Source organism: Desmodus rotundus, chromosome 5 (assembly GCF_022682495.2).
Source record: "Desmodus rotundus isolate HL8 chromosome 5, HLdesRot8A.1, whole genome shotgun sequence".
Classification (NCBI taxonomy): domain Eukaryota; kingdom Metazoa; phylum Chordata; class Mammalia; order Chiroptera; family Phyllostomidae; genus Desmodus; species Desmodus rotundus.
This window is the reverse complement of record NC_071391.1, coordinates 136,312,452-136,334,034: the sequence shown is the minus strand read 5'-3', so window position 1 is coordinate 136,334,034 and position 21,583 is coordinate 136,312,452. Positions and strand designations below refer to the sequence as shown.

The 21,583-nt window shown below is 37.2% G+C and overlaps 1 protein-coding gene across 5 annotated transcripts in view; it reads left to right on the top strand.

The window, feature by feature from the left end:
- PUS10 (pseudouridine synthase 10) overlaps positions 1-21,583 on the top strand; it is a 60,418-nt gene that overhangs the window by 8,907 nt on the left and 29,928 nt on the right. For all 5 annotated transcript variants that reach the window (XM_045189403.2, XM_045189401.2, XM_045189402.2 and 2 more), the window contains exon 5: positions 19,317-19,351. In XM_045189403.2, the coding sequence (XP_045045338.2) occupies positions 19,317-19,351 (35 nt within the window). The remainder of the gene's footprint in view (positions 1-19,316; positions 19,352-21,583) is intronic.

Below are 21,583 nucleotides of genomic sequence, written 5' to 3'. Positions count from 1 at the left end.
CAAAGCATTTCTCACTGATAGGTCATCTTCAGGGTCCAATGTTCATAGAGAGAAACAGATTTCCAAAAGCTAAGTGACTTGTAAAAAGTTGCAGTGTTTGAGTAACAAAAATAGGAAAAAGAAGCACAGTTGATTCTTAGACAACAAAGGTTTGAACTGTGCAGATCTACTTATACACAATTTTTTTCAATAAATATTGTAAAAGTATTTTCTTTATGATTTTCTTAATATCTTTAGCTTCATTGTAAGAATACAATATATAATATACATATAACATACAAAATGTGTTAATCAACTGTTTATATTGTTGGTAAGGCTTCTGGTAAACAGTAGGCTCTTAGTAATGTTTTTGGGGAGTCAAAAGTTACAGATTTTTGACTGCGGGAGGATGGGGTGCCCTTTTTACCCCTGCTTTGTTCAAGTGACAATTGAATATTTTCGAAGTGTGGTTATATACCTTAGCACAAAACTCCTCTCAAAGTTTATATCTTGTACATTAAAATTTGTGTTGTCCATATGTATCACTTATGTGATGATTTTAACAGTGTTGATTTAATATTTACTGAATACTTATGGAGTATTTATATTTCATATCAGAAACAGGAGATGCAATTTTACAAAACAGAATTACTCTGCTTAAACTCTACTTACTTTTTCTAACTGATTTTAATCACTAAACTATTTAGCAGAAATACGCAACTTATTCCTATTATGGGGGAATTAATATTTCCCACCAGTTAGTGTGTTAAGTAACTCATTGTTTTCCTTTTTGTTAATAAGTAGTATATTTTTACCCAATTATTTCTTAAGAATAATAATTATTCAAAAAGTATGCAGTTTTATATACAGCATACTATTTTCAAACCTAGATTTCTTCCGCAAATTGTACTTATGTTTCACTTTGTGATTTTCTTTTATTATGTTTTGTTAGTATTATTATTGTCTTTTATTACTTCTTTGGTGTTGAGATATGTTGTGGGCCAGACTCAATATAAATTGCTTTTCAAGCCAGTTAACTAACTTACTTGTTACACTTCCTAATATAAATAAATTACACATCTTCTGATTATTCTTGCATTTTGAATATAAATTTTCTGACTTCATTAGTGACATGTTTCTTCTACAATGTGGTTTTCTATTTAGATCTTGTAAAACTTAAAACTTACTTGTCTATGTGTAGAATAAACATATTAATATACATGGAATTGATTTGTACTAGTTATCTCATAATTCAGAGAGGAGTATACAATTGTGTCAATTCTTTCCCACTTCTGTAGAAGAAAATTTTGATCAAAGATATATTAATTGAAAGCAAATAGTTTTTTAATAACATGGTAGTGTTTGTTATATTCCTGCTTACAAAAGAACCAAGGAAACAGATGACCTCAAGTAAAGGATTTTTAAAGATCAAGCTATTTAATTTGTATTAATCTCTACATTCCTGGCCCTACCAATCCCTTTCTGCCTACAGCTGTAGTTTTTATTTATTATCATCATAAAAGCACTAATTTTAAGATCTTAGAAAGAAAAGCTTACAGTTAGTGTCATCATCATCGCCTTTCGCTGAATTTGGGAGAATATGAAGGGAGGGAGGGAGGGAGTACATCTCCTGTGTGTGCTGTCCTAGAAACCAGCTGGTGTGGTCAGGACAGTTTTGGACTGAATACTACTAAAGAGGAGAAAAACAAATAGATTATCTGATGAAACTATGTTAGACATAAAGTAAGACATGGTAAGCAGAATAAATGGAGGCAGTATCCAGGGATTCACAAAAGACAAGAATATGGAAACTAGCTGGACATAATACTAGAAGCTTCAACAACTTCAATAACAGCATGCAACATTTGAATGACAAAATACAGTTGAGGTGATAAGGGAGAGGAATAAATATCTCATGACTATCTTGGTGACGTTCTGGATTTGGGCTTACCATTTGGGTGTAACAGTAGAAGGAGGTCTTCATTTTAGACGCAGATATCTCAAGGGGAGAGATAGAGTAGTGTGCTATGACAAGAAATTATTATACCTGCACTGAGAATCTGCAAGCGGAATGATGCTAGACACCATCTAGAGTAGAATTTACAACAAGAGGGAGCCCTGACTGGTGTGGCTTGGTTGGTTGGGCATCATCCAGTAAAGCAAAAGATCACTGGTTCAATTCCTGGTCAGGGCACACACCTGGGTTGCAGGTTCAGCCCTCAGTCAGGGCCTGTACAAGAGGCAACCAAGAGAGGTGACCAATTGATGTTTCTCTCCCTTTCTTTCTCCCTCCCTTCCCCTTCTCTAAAAGTAAATAAACAAAATCTTCTAAAAAATAAATAAAATGAGAGAATGGGACAGATACAGAAGTGGAAGTGTGCTGTCTGCCCCTTGGCCAAAGGAAGAAGTGATTTGTTGCACACACAAACTAGTCACAAAGGTTAATGTATACAGTAGCAGGAGGGACTCCCAGTGTTTAGGCACTTGATGGAAATCACATTTGGTTAAAAGCACATTGTCTGACAGCTTTTGAATTGGGACAGTTTCCTCTCCTAAAGTAGTAGTTCTCAAACTTGAATATACATAGGACTCATGTTGGAGAGTGTCCCAGGCCCCATCTGCAGGTGTTCTGATACAATAGGTCAATGGGACCGTGAATTTGTGTTTCTAACAAGTTCATAGGTGATGTTGGTGTTGTTGGCGCAAAGACCACACTTTGAGAACCACTGTCCTAAAGACTGATGGCAGAACTATTGTAGTCCTAAATGGCAATGAACAACCTTTTAAGATTTGTATTCCTGATAGGAAGGGAGAAACAGGCATAATTAGAACATATCCTAGCCTTTTGGTAGATGGATTTCATGCAGTCCAAAGGAAAGGCAGTTGAAGAAAAATGGCATAGGAATCTGGGCTGGAAGATAGAGGAAAATGTTTGGGAGGCGCAGAGAAAGTGCAATTGAGACTTTAATTAAAACCAGATTATCCTAACCAATAAAAGAAATTGAGGGATGAAAATGAAGGAGAAAAAATGAAGAATTCTTCCTTCTCTCTCTTTTTCCCTTTCCCCCTCCCTTTCTACTTATATATTTATATATATTTGTTTGACTTCTTATTTTGGAAAATTTCAAAAGTAGTAAGATAGCCTAACAACTCTCCATGTCTCTATGTATATATTATCCAACTCTAACAGTTAAATTGTTTGTCAACCTGAGATCCATTTAAAAAAAAGAGAGAGAGAGAAGCTAAAGTCAAATTAATGCAAATGTAAGCAGGAGGTTTAGATTTGTAAGACTAGCAGCTAGAAAATAAAATCTTCAATGAGTTGGGACTTGCAAGAATTTCTAAGGAAGACTTCAGGTACTGGGAGTTATGTTTAGATCAAGAAAGAGATGAGACAGGGAATTGATCTGCTTTTGGAACTGATGGTGTACTGCCGATGGATGATGGAGAGAAAGCAGAACTCTGTAAATCCCATTTTACTTCTGTTCTTTCAAGAAAAATCATCTTCATCTGAAAAGGGTAGAATGGTTATTGGTATGGGAGAATGAAAGCTCCACATGGCAAAGCTTCTCGAAATGGGTTCAGGTATTCCGGCCTGGATGAATTACACTCCAAGATAGATTCAGAAAGAACTTGCTGCTGTCCATGATCCTTGATAGCTTTTAAAAGATAGATTTTCCAAATGACTGGAGACAGATTAGGGCAGTTCCAATTTTCCAAAGGTTAAGAAAAGTTGGTTCTGTTAAGTACCAACTCGTGAGCTTGACCCTAAAACCCTGGCAAGATTCTAGGTCTGGAACTAAAGAATACCTTGTGGGCGTTGAGAATAAGGCAAACTGGATTGTCAACACACCAAAAGGTTTGCTAAGAACAAATTATGTCTGCCATGTTTCTTCGGTTTACAGGTAGCAGGACTGGTGGAGCAGAGAAATGCAGTAGCACCTGTGTGACTGGAATTCAGCTAGACTAGGTTTCTTTCTCATGATAACTTCCTGAAAGTGGCAGGAATATGAGCAGGGTGTGAAGACAGTTGGATGGATTGTGCCTGACTGGCCATGCCCAAAAGGAGCTGATTAATGATTGGTATGGAACTAGACAGTGTTTCTCCAAATGTGCTCTGCACGTCAACCACCTGAAACCTACTTGGGGAAAGTTTTTGATTGCTGGGCCTTGCCTCAGACCTACTAAATCAGAATCTGGAGATGGGACAAATAGGGACCCCTCGACAGTTCACGTGCACGTTGAAATTTAAGAACCATGGAACTTTAGACAGATTTCTGAAGTGTTACGGGACACTATTCATACCTTGTCCTATTCCTGATTTCTATCCATGATACAATGGAAACACTACAAGTGTGCATGACAAGAGCTGAGTGTATAGCAAATAGGCAGAGTGTTAGACTTGAGATCCAAAAACATATCAAGAATAGGGAACATCTAGCAAAATGAATTGAACAGAAATAAACATAAGTTATTATACTTGGGTTTAGAAAACTGCCAAGTAAAGGATAGGCAGGAGTGGCTTAAAAACTGTGTTTACAGACACGGCTATGGGTTTTAGTTAATAGCCCGATAAGAATTAGAGGTGTCATGTAGATAATCCCTTTGGATTTTAGTCCAGATTTTAGAAGTACGGTATGTGGAAAGATGAAGGTGACAATCCTGTTTTACTCAGAGCTGGCCATCCCTGGAGTGCCATATTCCGATGGAGCATTCTACTTCCGGAGGAACAAGGACAAATGGGAGGGCATTTTGTGGTAGCCTCAGGAATTTGTGAATGTTACTGTGTGTGAAAATTAAGAAGGGATTCCTGGGTGTAATTAAGATTAAGGGTCCTGGGATGCAGAGATTATCCTGAATTATCTGGATGGACTCAGTCTAATCACACGAGTCCTTAAAAGTACCCTTCCTGGCTGGGGTCAGGGTCAGAGGAAGATGTGATTATGGAAGAATGGTCAAGGAGATGCAAAGCTACTCACTTTGAAGATAGTGGAAGGGGGCCATGAGTCAAGGAATGTGGGTGGTCTCTAGAATCTACAACAGGCAAGGAAATGGGTTCTCTTAGCCTACAACCACCAGAAAGAAACAGTCCTGTTGACATTGTGATTTTAGCCCAGTGAGACCCATGTTGGACTTCTGACCTAACTATAAGGTAATAAATTTGTGTTGTTTTAACCCACTAAGTTTACAGTAGTTTGTTATAGCAGCAATTAAAAAACATGAATGCACATTGAGAGGAGTGCATTCTGAACCTTGGGGACATCTGCAACCTAGTCACAGGAGCCACTGGAAGGAGCTTGTGTTTACGATTTAGTGGAATTAATTTGCTCTATTTAAATATTTGAGGTGTATTCTGCTGCAGAGATAGGATCAGAAGGGAAATAGTTTTCAGCTATAAGGAATTATCTATCCGTAACAGGATAAACTGTTTTCAAGGATGATGAGTTTTCTATCACCGGAATTTTTAAGCCGAAGCTGGGCCACTACTTGGCAGATACATAGAGGAATGTGTATCATATACACAGTTGGTTAGACTAGAGACTTTATGCAGCCTTTTCAACTCCAAGATTCTATACAGTTTTAAGAAAAATATTTATTATAGTAGTTATTTTTGTTACCTTATATTCATGATTGATTCCTCTAAACATCTTCACCACATTAAGTTACTGCCACACTAAAATTACCATAGAATGAATGACCCAGACTTGTGCTAATATTAGGCTAAACTTCCATTTGTGGGAAAAGAGCATTCCATTAAGTCCTTCAAAAAACAACAACAAAAAAACATTTTTAAAACCTATTAATTCTTTTAGGTTTATCTTTACTAGTGGAGTCCAGTAGAGGGCAATATGGTACTATTAGTTTGGCTTATTGGTCCCTCCTTAGGGAGAGTATGTGGGAGTTTGAGGGCTCTAGCGACTTTAAATGCATATAGTCTCTTAAATGTTACTTTGGTTGTATGAAACACCTACTTCTGATACGCAACTTGATATGGTTGGTGTCCTATTTGTCAGATCAAACCTTTTTTCCTTTCATTTGCTATACTTCATAATATCTCCATGTTTTACACTAAGTAGTATAATTATACACAGCCCCAGAAAAGTAGCCAAAAATAAAAGCAGTACCATTTCTATGGTAGCAGTTTATAGTTATGGAATTGTTTTTTCTTAAATTCTGACAAATGGGTACTCAAAAGACTTTGGATTTTTACTTAAATCTGTGGGTTCTTAATCAGTGTGGGATCATTATCTCATTAAGAATCTAAAGAAAGCAATACTACCCTTGTCCTAAAAATGCACATATTCAAAAAGTTTACATGTGCTTATAAGGGGACTTTTAAATTCCTAGCCATTAATCTAGGATTTTTCTTATTTGGATATTCCAGTAATTTTACCCCTCTGTAATTGATTGAAGTGATTACTTTTTCTAAAGGGCACTGTTTTTTTCTAATTATGTTTAGCTCACAGAACAGGATATGATGAAATTGCTTTGACTTCAAGTACAGAGAGCTACACTTTTCAAGTTCATACTGTGTGTAGAGACCTGAGCTGGCTCTCTTTATTCCTTAACCCGACTCTCTGATTTAGCATGTTCATTTTCTGCGTTTTGTTCGTTTCCATGACTCAGTTTTTATTTTGTGTGTGACAAGCACTGTGCCTAAATTAGTTTTTGTTTTCTCTAAGAACCATTTAAGACCAACTCAAATTCACTTCAATCGACAAACTTTTTCTGAGTGTACTATGGAATTTTCAAAATTTGTAGCCCAATTTTTGGTTAGGTTAGTTGGCTAGAACTTGCTTCAGACCTTAAATGGTCCAAAAAATATGCAAAACATATTTTTACAAGGTGTTGCAAAGCACTGAAAGTCAAGCACAATTTAGAGCTCACTGTCTCTGTTTTTTTAAAAAAATATATTTATTGATTATGCTATTACAGTTGTCCCATTTCCCCCCCTCCACTCCACTCCACCCTGCCCACCCCCTCCCTCCCATATTCCCCCTCTATAGTTCATGTCCATGGGTCATACTTATAAGTTCTTTGGTTCTTTGGCTTCTACATTTCCTACACTATTTTTACCCTTCCCCTGTCTATTTTCCACCTATCATCTATGCTACTTATTCTCTGTACCTCCCCCCCCCTCCCCCTCCCACTCCCCTATTGACAACCCTCCATGTGATCTCCATCTCTATGGTTCTGTTCCTGTTCTAGTTTGCCTAGTTTGCTCTTGTTTTTGTTTTAGGTGTGGTTGTTAATAACTGTGAGTTTGCTGTCATTTTTACTGTTCCTATTTTTGATCTTCTTTTTCTTAGGTAACTCCCTTTAACATTTCATATAATAAGGGCTTGGTGATGATGAACTTCTTGAACTTGACCTTATCTGAGAAGCACTTTATCTTCTCTTCCATTCTAAATGATAGCTTTGCTGGATACAGTAATCTTGGATGTAGGTCCTTGCGTTTAATCTTGGGTAATGTAATTATGATGTGCCTTGGTGTGTTCCTCCTTGGGTCCAGCTTCTTTGGGACTCTCTGAGCTTCCTGGACTTCCCGGAAGTCTATTTCCTTTGCCAGATTAGGGAAGTTCTCCTTCATTATTTGTTCAAATAAGTTATCAATTTTTTGTTCTTCCTCTTCTCCTTCTGGCATCCCTATAACTCGGATGTTGGAACATTTCAGGATGTCCTGGCGGTTCCTAAGCCTCTCCTCATTTTTCTGAATTCTTGTTTCTTCATACTTTTCTGGTTGGATGTTGCTTTCTTCCTTCTGGTCCACACCGTTGATTTGAGTCCCAGTTTCCTTCGCATCACTATTGGTTCCCTGTACATTTTCCTTTGTTTGTCTTAGCATAGGCTTCATTTTTTCATCTGGTTTTCGAACGGATTCAACCAATTCTGTGAGCATCCTGATAACCAGTGTTTTGAACTGTGCATTGATAGGTTGGCTATCTCTTCCTCGCTTAGTTGAATTATTTCTGGAGCTTTGAAGTGTTCTGTCATTTGGGCCATTTTTTTTTTTTTTTTGGTCTTGGCAAGTCTGTTACTTTAACGGGCGGAGCCTTAGGTGTTCACTGGGGCGGGGTAATGCTGGTCGCTGCGCTGTGACGCTGTATGTGGGGGAGGGGCCTAGAGGGAGCAATGGCCCCCGCTTCACTCTCCTCCGGATTTCAATCTTTCACTCCGATACCCACAGTCAAACTGGGCCCCTCTGGTGCTGGTTCCTGAGTGGGTGGGCCTGTGCACACTCTAGGCCCCTGTGGGTCTCTCCAACGACCTCTCCTGTGAGGCTGGGAGTCTCTCCTGCTGCTGCCCCAACCCCCACGGGCGTTTTCAATCAGAGGTTTGAGGCTTTATTTCCCCGCGCTGGAGCCCTGGGTTGCGTGGTCTGCTTCACTCCCCACCGTTTGTCCGGTCGCGAATGTGGGACCGTGTGGTGCTACCCACTGCTCTGCCTGCCCCGCTCTCCGCCACTCTGAGTCCGGCCCTCTCGGTTTATTTGTGTGCGAATGTGGGGCCACAGGGTCTGCTAGTGCTCAGACTGCCTGCGCCGTTTGTCCCACACTCCACCAGTCTTGGTCCTGCCACAGCCAAGCGAGTCCTCTCCACCCCGGCTGCCCATCTCCGCCCCTCCTACCGGTCTGGATGAATGTTTACTTTTTATTTCCTTGGTGTCGGACCCTCTTGCCATTGGATTCTCTGTCAGTTCTGGTTGTGAGAGGAGGCGCAGTGTATCTACCTACGCCGCCATCTTGGTTCTCCTGAATATGTTTTTATTTTTATATTCACCAGCAGTTGACTCCTTCCTTCTCCTCAAAGGTAACCATTGTCTTTACTTCTAGAACTAGAGGTTAAATGGACCTGACTTTGAACTTTATATGAAATGGAATCATGACATTATATATCTTTTGTGTTTGGCTTCTTTTACTAAATACTAGTTTTGAAAGTTTCATCTACGTTGCTTTGTGGAACTGTAATTTGTTTGTTTTCATTGCTGAACAGTATTCAGTTGCATGAATATACTGCAGTTTACTCAGACGACTGTGAATGAATATTAAGGTCATTTCTGGTTTTTGGCTACTTTCAACAGTGAAGCCATAAACATTCTCGTAGCTGTATTCCAGTGCATGTGTGCAGGCGTTTATCCACATATGAGTGGAATTGCTGAGTCATAAGAAATACACTTCTTTGACTTCACTAGATCATGCCAAATTATTTTCCAAAGTGGTTGTGCCAGTTTACATTTTTACCAACAGTGTATGAAAGTTGAAGTTATTCTGTATCATTACTGACTCATAGTATTGAGAATCTTTTTCTTGAGAATCTTTTTAATTTTAGTATTTCAGTGGGTATTAATGGTATCTTTAACTTTATGAATTATACTTAAGAACAATAAACTGCACCAATTTAAAGGATACATTTTATTGAGTTTTGACAGGTGCGTATACCCAAGTAACCATGCATCCCCACAATCCAGACTGAGAACATTTCCATTACCTCCAAAGTTTTCATGGGCCAATTGCAGGACTTTCACTCGCAGCTCTAACCAGCTACTAATCTGCTTCCAGGTATAGATTAGTTTGCATTTTTAAAAAGAATTTCATATAAATGAAATCACTTATTATGTATTCTTTTGTTCTAGATTCTTTGACACAGCATGATGGTTTTGAGATCCATCCATATTGTGTGTATCAGTAATTAATTCTTTCTTACTGCTTAGTGGAGTCCCATTATATGGCTATAATACAATTTGTTTATCCATTCACCAACTGATAGACATATGTATTGTCCTAGTTTTGGGCTACGATGAATAAAGCTGGTATGAACTTCTGTGTACAGTTTTTTTGTGTGGATATATGTTTTTACTTTTCTTGGGTAAATACCTTGGAGTAGAATGCCTAGGTCATAGGGCAGGTATATGTTTAACCTTATGAGAACCAAAGTTTTCCTAAGTGGATTTATCCATTTAAATTTAGTTTCCACAAGCAGTATGTAAGTGTTCCAGTTGCTTCACATCCTTGTCAACACTTGGTATTGTCATTCTCTTTCATTTGAGCCATTCTAGTGAGTACGTAGAGGTTGTATGTTTATTTTCCTGATGACTAATGATATTGAGCATTTTTTCATGTGCTTACTTGCCATTCATCTTTGTGAAGTCTCTTTACATTTGACTTTGTCAAAGCAAATCTTTTTCCTGTTTAAAAAAAAATTGGGTTTGTCTTCTTTTCATTGAGTTGTAGGAGCCCTTAATATATTCCAGATACAAATCCTTATTACGTATATGTATTGCAAGTGTCTTTTTGCATACTGTGGCTTGCTCTTTAATTTCCTAATGATATCTGTCAAAGATGAGAAACTTTTACTTTTGATAGCATCCAATTCATTAGCTTTTTATTCTTATGGTTGATGTTACTTGTGTCCTACCTAATAAATCTTTATCAGTTTCATTGTTTCTTTAAATATGTTTCAGCTCTATTCTGTCTTTCCTCTCCTCCTGAGATTCTAATTACATATGTTAGACCTTTCATGGAATCTATTATGACTCTTTCTTCCTCCATCCCTCTTTTCCTCCCCTTCCTTTTCTTTTTTGTAATATTTCATCCTTTTGAATCTCTTGTATCATTTTGGGTCTTGTCTTCTAACCTGTCTTTCAGTTCACTGATTTTCTTTTCAGCTATGTCTAAAATGTTGTTAAGCCTGTCTACTGAGTTTTTAATTGGTATTATTTTTGTATTTCCAGAACTTCCATTTGTTTAATTTATGTAGTTTCTATTGATTGTACCCCTCTCCCCCTAGCAATCACCACATTGTTGATATCATGTTTTAATTTCAATGATGTTTTTCTATTTTGTTTTTTACCTTATGTTTATATGTGTGTTATCTCTTTACTGTTGGTTTAGAAGATTAGAAAAAGTTCATCCCTGCATTTGGTCTTCTCTCTTTACCCAGAAGTCCAACTATATTTGTTTACTTTTAAGATGTAATTTTTGCATTTGTCTTATTTTATTCTAGTTAAATTATTTTTATTTACTACATTAAACAAATTACCAAAACCAAAGGATACTGTTCCTTTTATCTGTGAGGTTAGAAATACTTTTTTGTACTATAACAACCCTAGTGGAAATGTGTCAGTTTAGTTTTTAGTTTACAAATTAATTATACAGAAGAATATGAAGAGAAAATAATGTGAAAAAATATTTCAGTAGGGTTTATATTCTTTTTTGGCATTTAATAGGACTCACACCCAGAAGGCCTGCTTTCTTCCTTGCACTCCCCAGCCACATGGCCTCAGCTCTCTGAGGACTACTGGCGCACGATCCGTACAATGTCTGCAGATTTTAAGGATGTGTAACGGAAGAGTGATAGATAGAAGAGAAGGGTAGATAAAATTCATTGTCTGTTAGATTCATGAGGTACTTAATAATTGTTTTTGACATCTCATGAACTTAGGCCTTTTTTTATTTGGTTATTTTAGCTTCTACTTTTATATCCTATTGTACAAATTAGTGGTGGTATATAACTCATCACACTGCCATTCTCTGGAAATTTACTTGAAATTTCCCTCACACCAAAGCTTTGTCATTTGATCTTGCCGTTAGACAAGCTTCACCAAATTATTCTTAGGAATCTGTGGTTCTTTTTTTCTTCTTTCTCACACCATGTCTACTTCTATCTCTTTCTCTCCTTTTCTCTTTCTCTTCCCCCCTTTCCCTCTCCCTCTCTTCCTTCCTAATACTATATCGAGGTATCTTAATAAAGATACTGGCAGGATTTAAAGTGGACAGCATTTAAGGTCTCCTTTCCCCAGTGTCTTACTACATTTTGTTGTTGGGTGTGTGGTTAGATCTATCTTGATCATTTACCTTTATGTCTTGCATGCCTGTTAACCAGCTTTCATAGCTAGAAGCTGACCCAATACAGATGCTGTTCTATACTTCTATTCACAATAAAATTTTTCAAATTTCTCCTTCCTTAAACATGTACACTAAAACTAGAACTGAAAGTTTGGAAGGGACAAGGCTTGAAGAAAGCCCCTTTTTTGTTTATTGTGCTTCAAGAAGTAATTTAGTATATCTTTTTAATTATATGCAGAGAGTCAGCATTATAAAACAACAGTTAACATTTCTTTGGTAGGCTATCTCATTTAAACATTTAATTACACAAGAAATAGCATTCTCCCTGTTTTACAGAGAGGAATCAAGCACCAAAAAGGCACTTACCAGTAATTCCGCCAAATCACTTGTTGCTAAGTAGGAAGAGAACTTAGTTCTTTCTATCTTGAAATCTGATGTTTTTCCCAGGGTACTTTATGACCTCCTTACCGTCCTGGTTCTGACTACTTATGCAAACCCTGGAGAGGAAAGGGGTGGCAGGCACATTACACCTTAATAGATCAGAGGTGTTTATCGTTTATTTGGGAAGATTTTGTTAGAAGTTTTCAGTGCATGGCTTTGATCAGTTTAGAAAGACTCAAATATAAATAGCTTGACATATAACCTACTTTTCAAATTATAATAAAATTCATTAATTTGGAGAAAAAATTTTCTTTTATAAACAAGATCGGGGCACATGGCGTGTGTGTGCATGTACATTTTACAGCTTACAAAGCATTCTATTACCACACCACCTCTAAAGTTAGCTATTGTATTTGTGGGAAATGGGGTTTACATTCAAAGAAATAAGCAACTGTTCTGTTTGAATTGATTAAAATTTTGATACGTTTTTCCAACTTGCCCCTGTAAAAGATGATACTGTTTTACAACAGTGTAGGGCAACCTTGTACCCTTGCGCAACTAGGAATTACAGTATTCTTTCATATTTTCTAACCAACATGCAGAAATTGTCTTGTTTTAATTTGCACTTATTTTATTTGCAAGGGAGGGTTCACATCTTTGTATATGTTTACTAACCATTAGGGTTTCTTTTTGTCTGGTTATTTGACTTTTTAAAATTGATTAGTAAGTGCTCTTTGGACATAATGTTTATTCATCTTTTATATATTTAATTTCTGCCAGCCTGTCATTTACCTTTGTCTATGGTCATTCCACAAACTTAAATTTCTAATTTTTATGGAACTTTTCATCTAGGAACAAATTTCTCTGCATTTAAAGAGTTCTTTGTTTATATCTTTCAATTGTATTGTAGTTTATATCTCGCATTTAATCAATTCTGATATATTTTGGAATTTCTTTGTTTTTAAGATGTTTTTGAGTTTTAATTGCAATTTGGGTGGTTTTTTTTTTCATAACCTTTTCTATTTTGTTATTAGGAAAGTAATTTGTGTATGTTTGTGTGTGTATATACGATATTCATCTTGTAATTGCCTAACTTACCAGTCTCCATTGTTAATGCTAATGGGTTTCAGTTGATTATCTAGGTATGCATTTACCTTATTTGCAAATTTTTACTATATATATTATATGTATGTGTATGTAAGTGCAAGTACATGTGTGTCTGTTTGTGTGTATCTTATCTCATAGAATTGACTAGGACCTCCACAACATGTTAGATAATAGTGGTGATACCTCACTAATGGTGAACCTTGTGTGACCCTCACTAATAGTGTTTCTAGAGTTTTAATATTAAGTATATTATTAACTCTTTTTTTGGATATTCTTTATTTAAGGAAGCTTGTTCTTACTGCAAGTTTAGTAAGTTTACAAAGGCAGAAATGGAAGAGAACAGGTAGTAAACTGAGATTTTTAATGGAAGGACCATGTATTATTATCTGAAAGTGTTGCCACAGAAACCATCCAATTTGTCCAAAGAAGAACCCTCTCATCTCTTGTCCCAAGAGGTATACACTTGGCTGGCCGAGTGCCCAGAGCAGGGTAGGGTAGGCAGCTGCAGGTCTCTTTTCAGACTGTGAACTCTCACTGAACCCTCCCGTTTTCCTCGCAGGGCTTCACTCCAGCCGTCCTCTTGTCAGGGACTCCTGAGTGCAGATACCACCAGCTCATTTCCCAGAGTAAAACTGTCTGCTCTTGCTTGGTGTCAAGGAAGGGGAGCCGGGGACTCAGCCATTCCTTATGCAAGCCTTCCACCACTCCCTCTTTGTTAGCCTCCTGTTTCCCCCTCCAGTGCGGTACGCCTCCAGGCCTCAGCTTTGCCGGGTCTGGAGGAGCAAGTATCCCCATTTGCTGACACTTAGGGATCCGCTTCCTGGGCTGTGCTGCTGTCCACTCCTGCCTCTTCTTTCTGTCCTCATAGATGGAGATTTGGGGTGAGGAATTATTTTCTTGTTTCACTGTTATATAGAGTTTCTGCTTTCTGTTTCTCATTCTTCATTTTATTTTGAGATGATTTTCCGGGGCGGGATGCAGAAAGGTCTTTTTTTCACCATCTTGAATCTAGAAGTCTGATGATTTAATAATAACAAGTTCCTTCAGTATATTTAAAAAGTAATATCTAAAAATTAATTTAAACATTGAATAAATAAATCCTTATCCTTAAGGATATGTTCAGTATAAATCCAGTTGAACACACAGACTGCTTCTAGTCTTGTAATTTTCCTGGGGTAACTTGGAATAATTTTTAAATAATTCTCCTCTGGAATAATAATTCTTTAAATAGATTTCTTGAATTATTTATTGAAGAGACCTTTTTCAACAATTAATAGATTCTCAGCAATTAACAATTAATTTGTCTCCTTGGTATTTCAAAACAAAATTTACTTTTAAAAGCTGTTTTTCTTAGTAGTAATTTTGAAGTGAACTTGTATTTATGATTATTGAAATTGATTATTGAAATTGAATCAGTTGATACATTGAAGCCTCTTGAATCTGCAAGTTCACTTTACTGGTATTTTACCGAAGATGCTAGTTTTCAAAACTCAGATTCTAGTAGGAATATATTTGCATCCTCTCAGCCACACCCAGCTGTTAACAGTTTTTGTTGAGATATCTTTGCTTTCCTGGGGTTATTAACTGTAGAGTTACATGAAATTTGGTTGCCAAGTTTTCCCCTCATTAGCATATGACACTAACAGACAAACTGAGCCATACCTGTCTTTATGTCTGTCCCAGAACTTTTCATTCATTGTAGCTGTTCTGTTTTTGCTCATTCCCCTCCCCACTTCCACTCCAACTCCACCTTCCCATCTCCACAGGACTTCCTCATGATTATTTCCAATTACATCCCTCAGAGCTAGGCAAGCATCAGCACCTAGAGTATTGGATAGCACAATGGAAATTTTCCTTTGAGTTAAAACTCACAACCTAGAAATAGTAATTCTCCTGTTATTGGGTCAGTAGAGCTGTATAACTTAATTTGGACCTGCAAATCCATTCTGTCTTTGCTGATTTGTCTTTGTGTTTCCCCTCTTGCCTGTCAAAAACGTTCAACCTTTTTAATACTACCTAAAGGATTTCATTGCCAAGAGTAGTAGGAAAAGCTGGAATGAGAAGGTCTTGTGTCTTACTTTTCTTTTTTTCTTAGCACTGTAGGGAAAAATAATGTAGAGGATTTGTAGAGGTTTTTATGCATACCTGACCTAAATTTTATTCATCAAAAGAGACACCCAGACTGAGACGTTAGTCACTATATCACGAGTCTGATATCAGAGACTGGGGGGAAAGAGGAGTGAGGTGGAGGCGAGGAGAGGGTGGAGGTCAGGAGATGTGGGGGAGGAGTCTTTACCTCAGCCAAGTGGTAGAGTCCAACTGGGTAATAGGAGTGTATTCTCCCTTTCTTAGCTTCTTTCTGCCACCACACCCGCCCCCAGACCTGACACAAGGTGAGGAACAGGCCCTTTTGAGGCAGATGTTCAAGGTTGTAGCAGACTGGAGAGTGGGGAGGAGGAGGAGAAAAAGGAAATCTCAGGCAGTTATGCTGGGTGAGAAGAGGGAAGAAGAGTTTCTATTGTTACTAACCTCGTTATAAAGCCTAGTTCCCAACTGGCTATTTGTGTGCAGGAAAAATACATAAGTGTGTATATGTATGCATGTGTATGTGTAGGAAGGAGAACAGGGAGCAGTGGGTAATACTGCTAGCTTCTCAAACAATTATTGTCATTTCCCTGTTGGTAGAAGTCTGTATTTGTACTGTCTTTGTTATTAATGAGACCAAGAGACGTATAGGATTCAAAAGACTTTAGAGTTTTAAGGGCATTAATAGTAATTTAGAAACCCCAACATCACTGCTAATCGCCAAGTTTTCTTTGTGTCTTCATTATCTCTTAAAGCTGCCTACTCTTCTCTATCCCCAGCAGCACTGTCGTAATATACTATTTTTTGCTTGAATTACTTCTTTAGTTTACTACGTGTGTTCATTTCCATTGGTGTCCACCTTCCTCCTCTAATTCACACTGCAACCAGGGTGAGCATCCCTGAAGACAAATGTGATTATGCCATTCCACTGCTTAATCTCCTTCTGTGGCACCACATCCCCTTACGTGTAAAATCTAAACCCCTTAGCACAGGGGCGGTAGTGCTATGATCTACGGCCCGTGCCCTCCTTTGTACCCCCCAGTCACATGTCCTCAGCTCTTTAGAGACCACTGACTTATAGTTGCCAGAACTTTCCTGACACCCTCTGGTTATTGCGCCATAGAGTTTTCTTTATTTGGAACATACTTTCCCCGTTATTTACCCAGTTAATTCTAAGTAATTTTAGAGATTGCATTAGGTGTCACTTCCCCTACAAGACTGAGCCGAGGATGACTTACATGTTCTCTCTAAATATATCCTTGTCATAGCCACCACCGTTATGTAGTCTTATTATTTTTATCAATATGATTATTATTAAATTTTATTATCACTTTATTCCCTTTATTCTCTTGTGTTGATAGATAATGGGTTCTCTATGGGCAGAGACTCTGTATTCTCAGTAAAGATCTCACCACATTGGTGGTGCCCCCAAAATAATGAAGTGTAGAGCCCTTTTATGTTAATATTGCTTGAGCAGGGAGCTTGCAGAGGATCAGAAAGGCAAAATCCTTTAGCAGATCTCAGATACTGAAGAGCGTTGATTTAATTTTGCATGTTGCACATGGCAATCTGGTTTCCCTTGGCAACCTCCAGTTTGGCCCGACTTTATGACGGAGGGTGACAGGAAACATTGCATACTTGATGGTGTCACCTGGATGTGGCTGTTGAGAACAGAGCTTGCCTCAAGAGAGGGGAGAAAGAGGTTACTGAAAAAGGACAGAGGGGACAGATAACATAGCTCTCTGTAGCTCAGAGACTCAAGAGGATTTCGTTGATGAGGGAGGTTCCAGAACTACCTATAGTAGAGTAGTTTGGGATCTGAGGGAAAGCCCTCAAGTCTTGTCAATCTTTTAAGGGAGAATAATTTTATTATTTGTGAATTGCAGGTAAGGTTTTAATTTAAAAACAACAATAATAGTTACCATTTATTAAGTACCTGCCAGGAATCTTACCTGGTTCCTCACATACACAATTTCATTAAATCCTTACAATATTCCTGCAGGGGGAGTATTAATATCCTGTTATAGGTGGGGAAACTAGTATTTATTGATTTTTGAAAGTATGGAGGCCGAAGGAAGGTGGGGCAACACTGACTACAAGGTTTCAGCTTTAGGAGACAATTGTTCTTTTTTATTTTAATGATCTCTAAGTCCTGTAAATCTTAATAGACTCTATTATAAGACAGTATACTAACTAAAGTTTGTTAATGATGAACTTTAGCCATTCAGAAAATTTTAAATTGTAATTATCTTTGTCTAGTTCTCTCATTTTTACACACTAGGAAATTGAATGAGAGAAATTTAGGAAATCCCAAAACCAGGTCTTCTGAGCGCTAGTAATTTGTACATTATACCATGCCCATAAACTTTCTTTTTAAAAAAATATATTTTATTGATTATGCTTTTACAGTTGTCCCAATTTTTTCCCCCTTTGTTTCCCTCCGCCCAGTAACAGACTTCCCTCCAGCAGTCTCCTCTCTTAGTTCATGTCCATGGGTCGTGCATATAAGTTCTTTGGCTTCTCCATTTCCTATACTATTTTTGACATCCCCCTGTCTATTTTGTACCTACTGTTTATGCTTCTTATTCCTTGTACCTTTTCCCTCATTCTCTCACTTTCCCCTCCCAGCTGATAACCCTCCAAATAATCTCCATACCTATGATTCTGTTCCTGTTCTGGTTGCTTAGTTTGTTTTTCAGATTCAGTTGTTGATAGTTGTGAATGTGTTGCCCGTTTAATGTTCATAGTTTTGATCATCTTTTTCTTAAATAAGTCCCTTTAACATTTCATGTAGTAATGGCTTGGAGAGCCATCATGCAGGAAAAAACTGAACGAACTTTTTGGCCACCCCAATAGATAGACAGAGAGACGTAACCAGGTCTTGAGGTGGATGTGAGTGGTAATGACTGGCCAGTGAGAGAGACAATATGTGGTATTTTATACACTTACACATGTATGCTTCTGCCACCTGCACAGAGTGCTGTACACCGAGGCAGGACACGTCATCACCTTTCTCCAAGGTGAAAGCTATGGCAGTCTAATGGCACACTGAGAAATCTTAGTGTCACATGTTTACTGTGCAGAACATTTTACCTGAATTTTATTTAATCCTCATAATGACCATGATTGTGAATGTTATTTCTTCATTTTAGCAATTTTCTCAGTTTCTTTATTAATCATTCCCAGAACATTCTCCCTAACATTTTATTATGAGAATTTGCAAACATATAGTAAAGCTGAAAGAATGGTACAGGGAACACCCATATACCCACCTAGATTCTACAGTTGTTACTCTTCTTCTATAGTTGTTTTATTATATATCTAGCCATCAATTTATATACCACCCACCTTAGTTTTTGTTGTATTCCAAAGTGAGTTACAGCCCTGCCCAGTGTGGCTTAGTGGATTGAGTGCCAGACATTAAATGTACCTTTTACTTCTAAACACTTACATGTGTATATTATTAATTAGATATAGTTAAAAATGTGTTATCCCTATTAAAAGACAAAAACAAAGCTAAGTCTTCAAGTCTGTGTTTTAGGGACATAGTATGTACTCACTTTGGGTATTTCCCTATGAAATAAGAAGATATTTTAAGAAAAAATGTAAGCTACTCATGTTAAAAAAACACTTGTACCTCATTCATGAGAAATAGAAATCTGTAGGGAGGTGGGGGCTACCCCTGTTGAATTCCTAGGCCACAGCAAGCCAGTGTTGCAAAGTGACATCTTAACCTCATTTCTGATTGTAAATGAGGCTGAGGTCACTGCTGCATTTCTGAACACTTAACTGCTCTCCCAAAAAGGGGAGTTTGATTAGCAAATTAGTTAAGCACTTTAGTAATGACATTGGAACTTAATTTCAATAAACATTTTTTCCCTTTTCTCTTGTTTCTGGGTGTGACTAAATTGCCTACAGCATGCTGCATGGTTGCTGGTAAAACAGGAAATGGGGTAAGTAATTTAGGTAGGGAATTTTTACCACCATTTAAATATAAGCTACCTGATTCTTAAAGTACTTTTACTACTACTATCTCTTTTTTTAGAGTGAGTTCACTGGCTACTAGAGAAATTGGCACAAAGAAAATTTTTATAGTACAAATTTAGGTGTCGGCCTTGCTTAATTGGTTTATTTGCATAGCATGTTAGCAGTCTATGAAAAGATTCATATTTTGGTAGATTTAACATTAATATAAATACATAGTTTATATTTATTGGTCTACATTATACTTATATAATGCAGTTTGGCAAGTTATTTTAAAAGGATAAATTTTATACTGATTTTAGAAACTAAGTTTGATAAACAAAGTCTGTAAACAGTCTCACATGTTCAAGTCAGAGTTTGGTTGCCAACTGAGCTAAGAAAAAAATGTTTAATTGTTTAGAGCTTTTTGGATTTTAAAACTAAAATTTCTCTACCAATTTGAAGAAGGACCATGTGACTGCTGGAGGTTCCTGGGTACACCAGAGAGAAAAGTTCAGAGAGAAGTATAGGTGTCTGTATTAAAATCTAGTACTTGGTTAAGTGATATATTTAAAAAAGTGATCACTTAATCACTTTCTTTTGGTTTTAGTTTGTTTTATATTTAACATCTGCATTTTAAGGAGGGTAATAACCACATGTTTATCAAAGGTTTTGGAGTTTAGTTAGGTTAGTCTCCAATGCTTGTGATTCTGACATAATACAATTTGATAGTATATTTGAGACATCTTTTAGTGTACAGAACATGGTGTTTTCTTTGTGTGCGTGTGTGTGTATGTGTGTGTTTGCTGTTATCATTTTTTTTAACTTGACATCTAAGGGAAAAGAGGTCAGTGTCCCTGACTAAATAGGTATTTCCTGTTTTATTATTATTTAAAAAATTTTTATTGTTGTTCAATTACAGTTGTCCCCATTTTTCCCCCATTGCTCTCCCCTGCCCTGCCCACCCCTCCTCTCCCACATTCAATCCTCCCCCCCGCATTGTCCTTGTCTGTGGGTCCTTTTTACATGTTCCTTGACTTGACCATTCCCCTTCTTTCCCCCGTTATCCCCCCTCCCCTCTGGTCACTGTTGAACATGGTATTTTCTGAATTTTCCAGTTTCCATCCACATTGCTTGTGAGTTGCTATTGTTATTCCTTATTGAAGGATTTTAAACTAAGCTTTATTAGTTCTTCAAAAAGATCTTGTGCAATATTCAACATAGGGATACAGGAACAGCAAAAATATAGAAAGAACACTAATATTTATCATCAGTGTCCCTAGGTCATTTTATGTTCAAAAGATTGTGAAAGAATTGCCATTAAATAATTAATTCAAGGAATTCAGAAAAAATTGTGTTGGATATTTTCGTTCATCTTTGCTCTAGTTGGTAGTCATGTTGTGTCTATAGCAACAGTGATTGCAATGGGCATCCTCATTAGTAGTTACCTGACAGAGGAGGGAAATGCAGTTACTGAGTACTAAATCAAGACTGAATTGACCTTAATGACTACTAATTCCTCTAAAGGGCCATCAGGATATGCTAGGGACCTCTGTGAAAACATTTACCCTAAATTAAACTAGAAAAGTTATTAGCCACATTCAACTTGCAGGATTGAAAATCTGGCACTTTAAGTATTGTATTTTCTCCTTATATATAAGGTTAAGGTTTCCAAGATGTGTTAACCCTTTCCCCTAGTTCTTTAATCCAGAAGGAAAAAAATACATATAGTTGAAGTTTTTATTTATTTATTTATTTATTTATTTATTTATTAAACTGGGCTGAGAAACTCTAAATATACTTCAAAGACTATGAAGGATTTAAAAATACCAGTTTTCTGTGCTGGCCAGCTTGCTCAGTTGGTTGGAGCCTTGTCCCATACACCAAAAGGTTGTGTGTTTGATCCCCAGTTGGGATGTGTACAGGAAGCAACTGATGGATCCATGTTTCTCTCCTTCTCTCTTTCTTTCTCTCTCCCTGATTTCCCCCAACTTCCTCTCTCTCTAAAAAAAAATCGGTAAAACTATCCTTGGATGAGGATTAAAAAAAAATACCAGCTTTCTTAAATATATAATGAGTAATGTTTTAACCCACTTTTAGGATTAACTTTTGCTGCAGCCCTTTGTACTCTAGGGTATAATCAATTTTTAAATAGTTTTCCATTCTTGTGTTCTCTGTTTCAACTTTTTATCCTTTAAAATGTATTCTCATTCACTAATTAT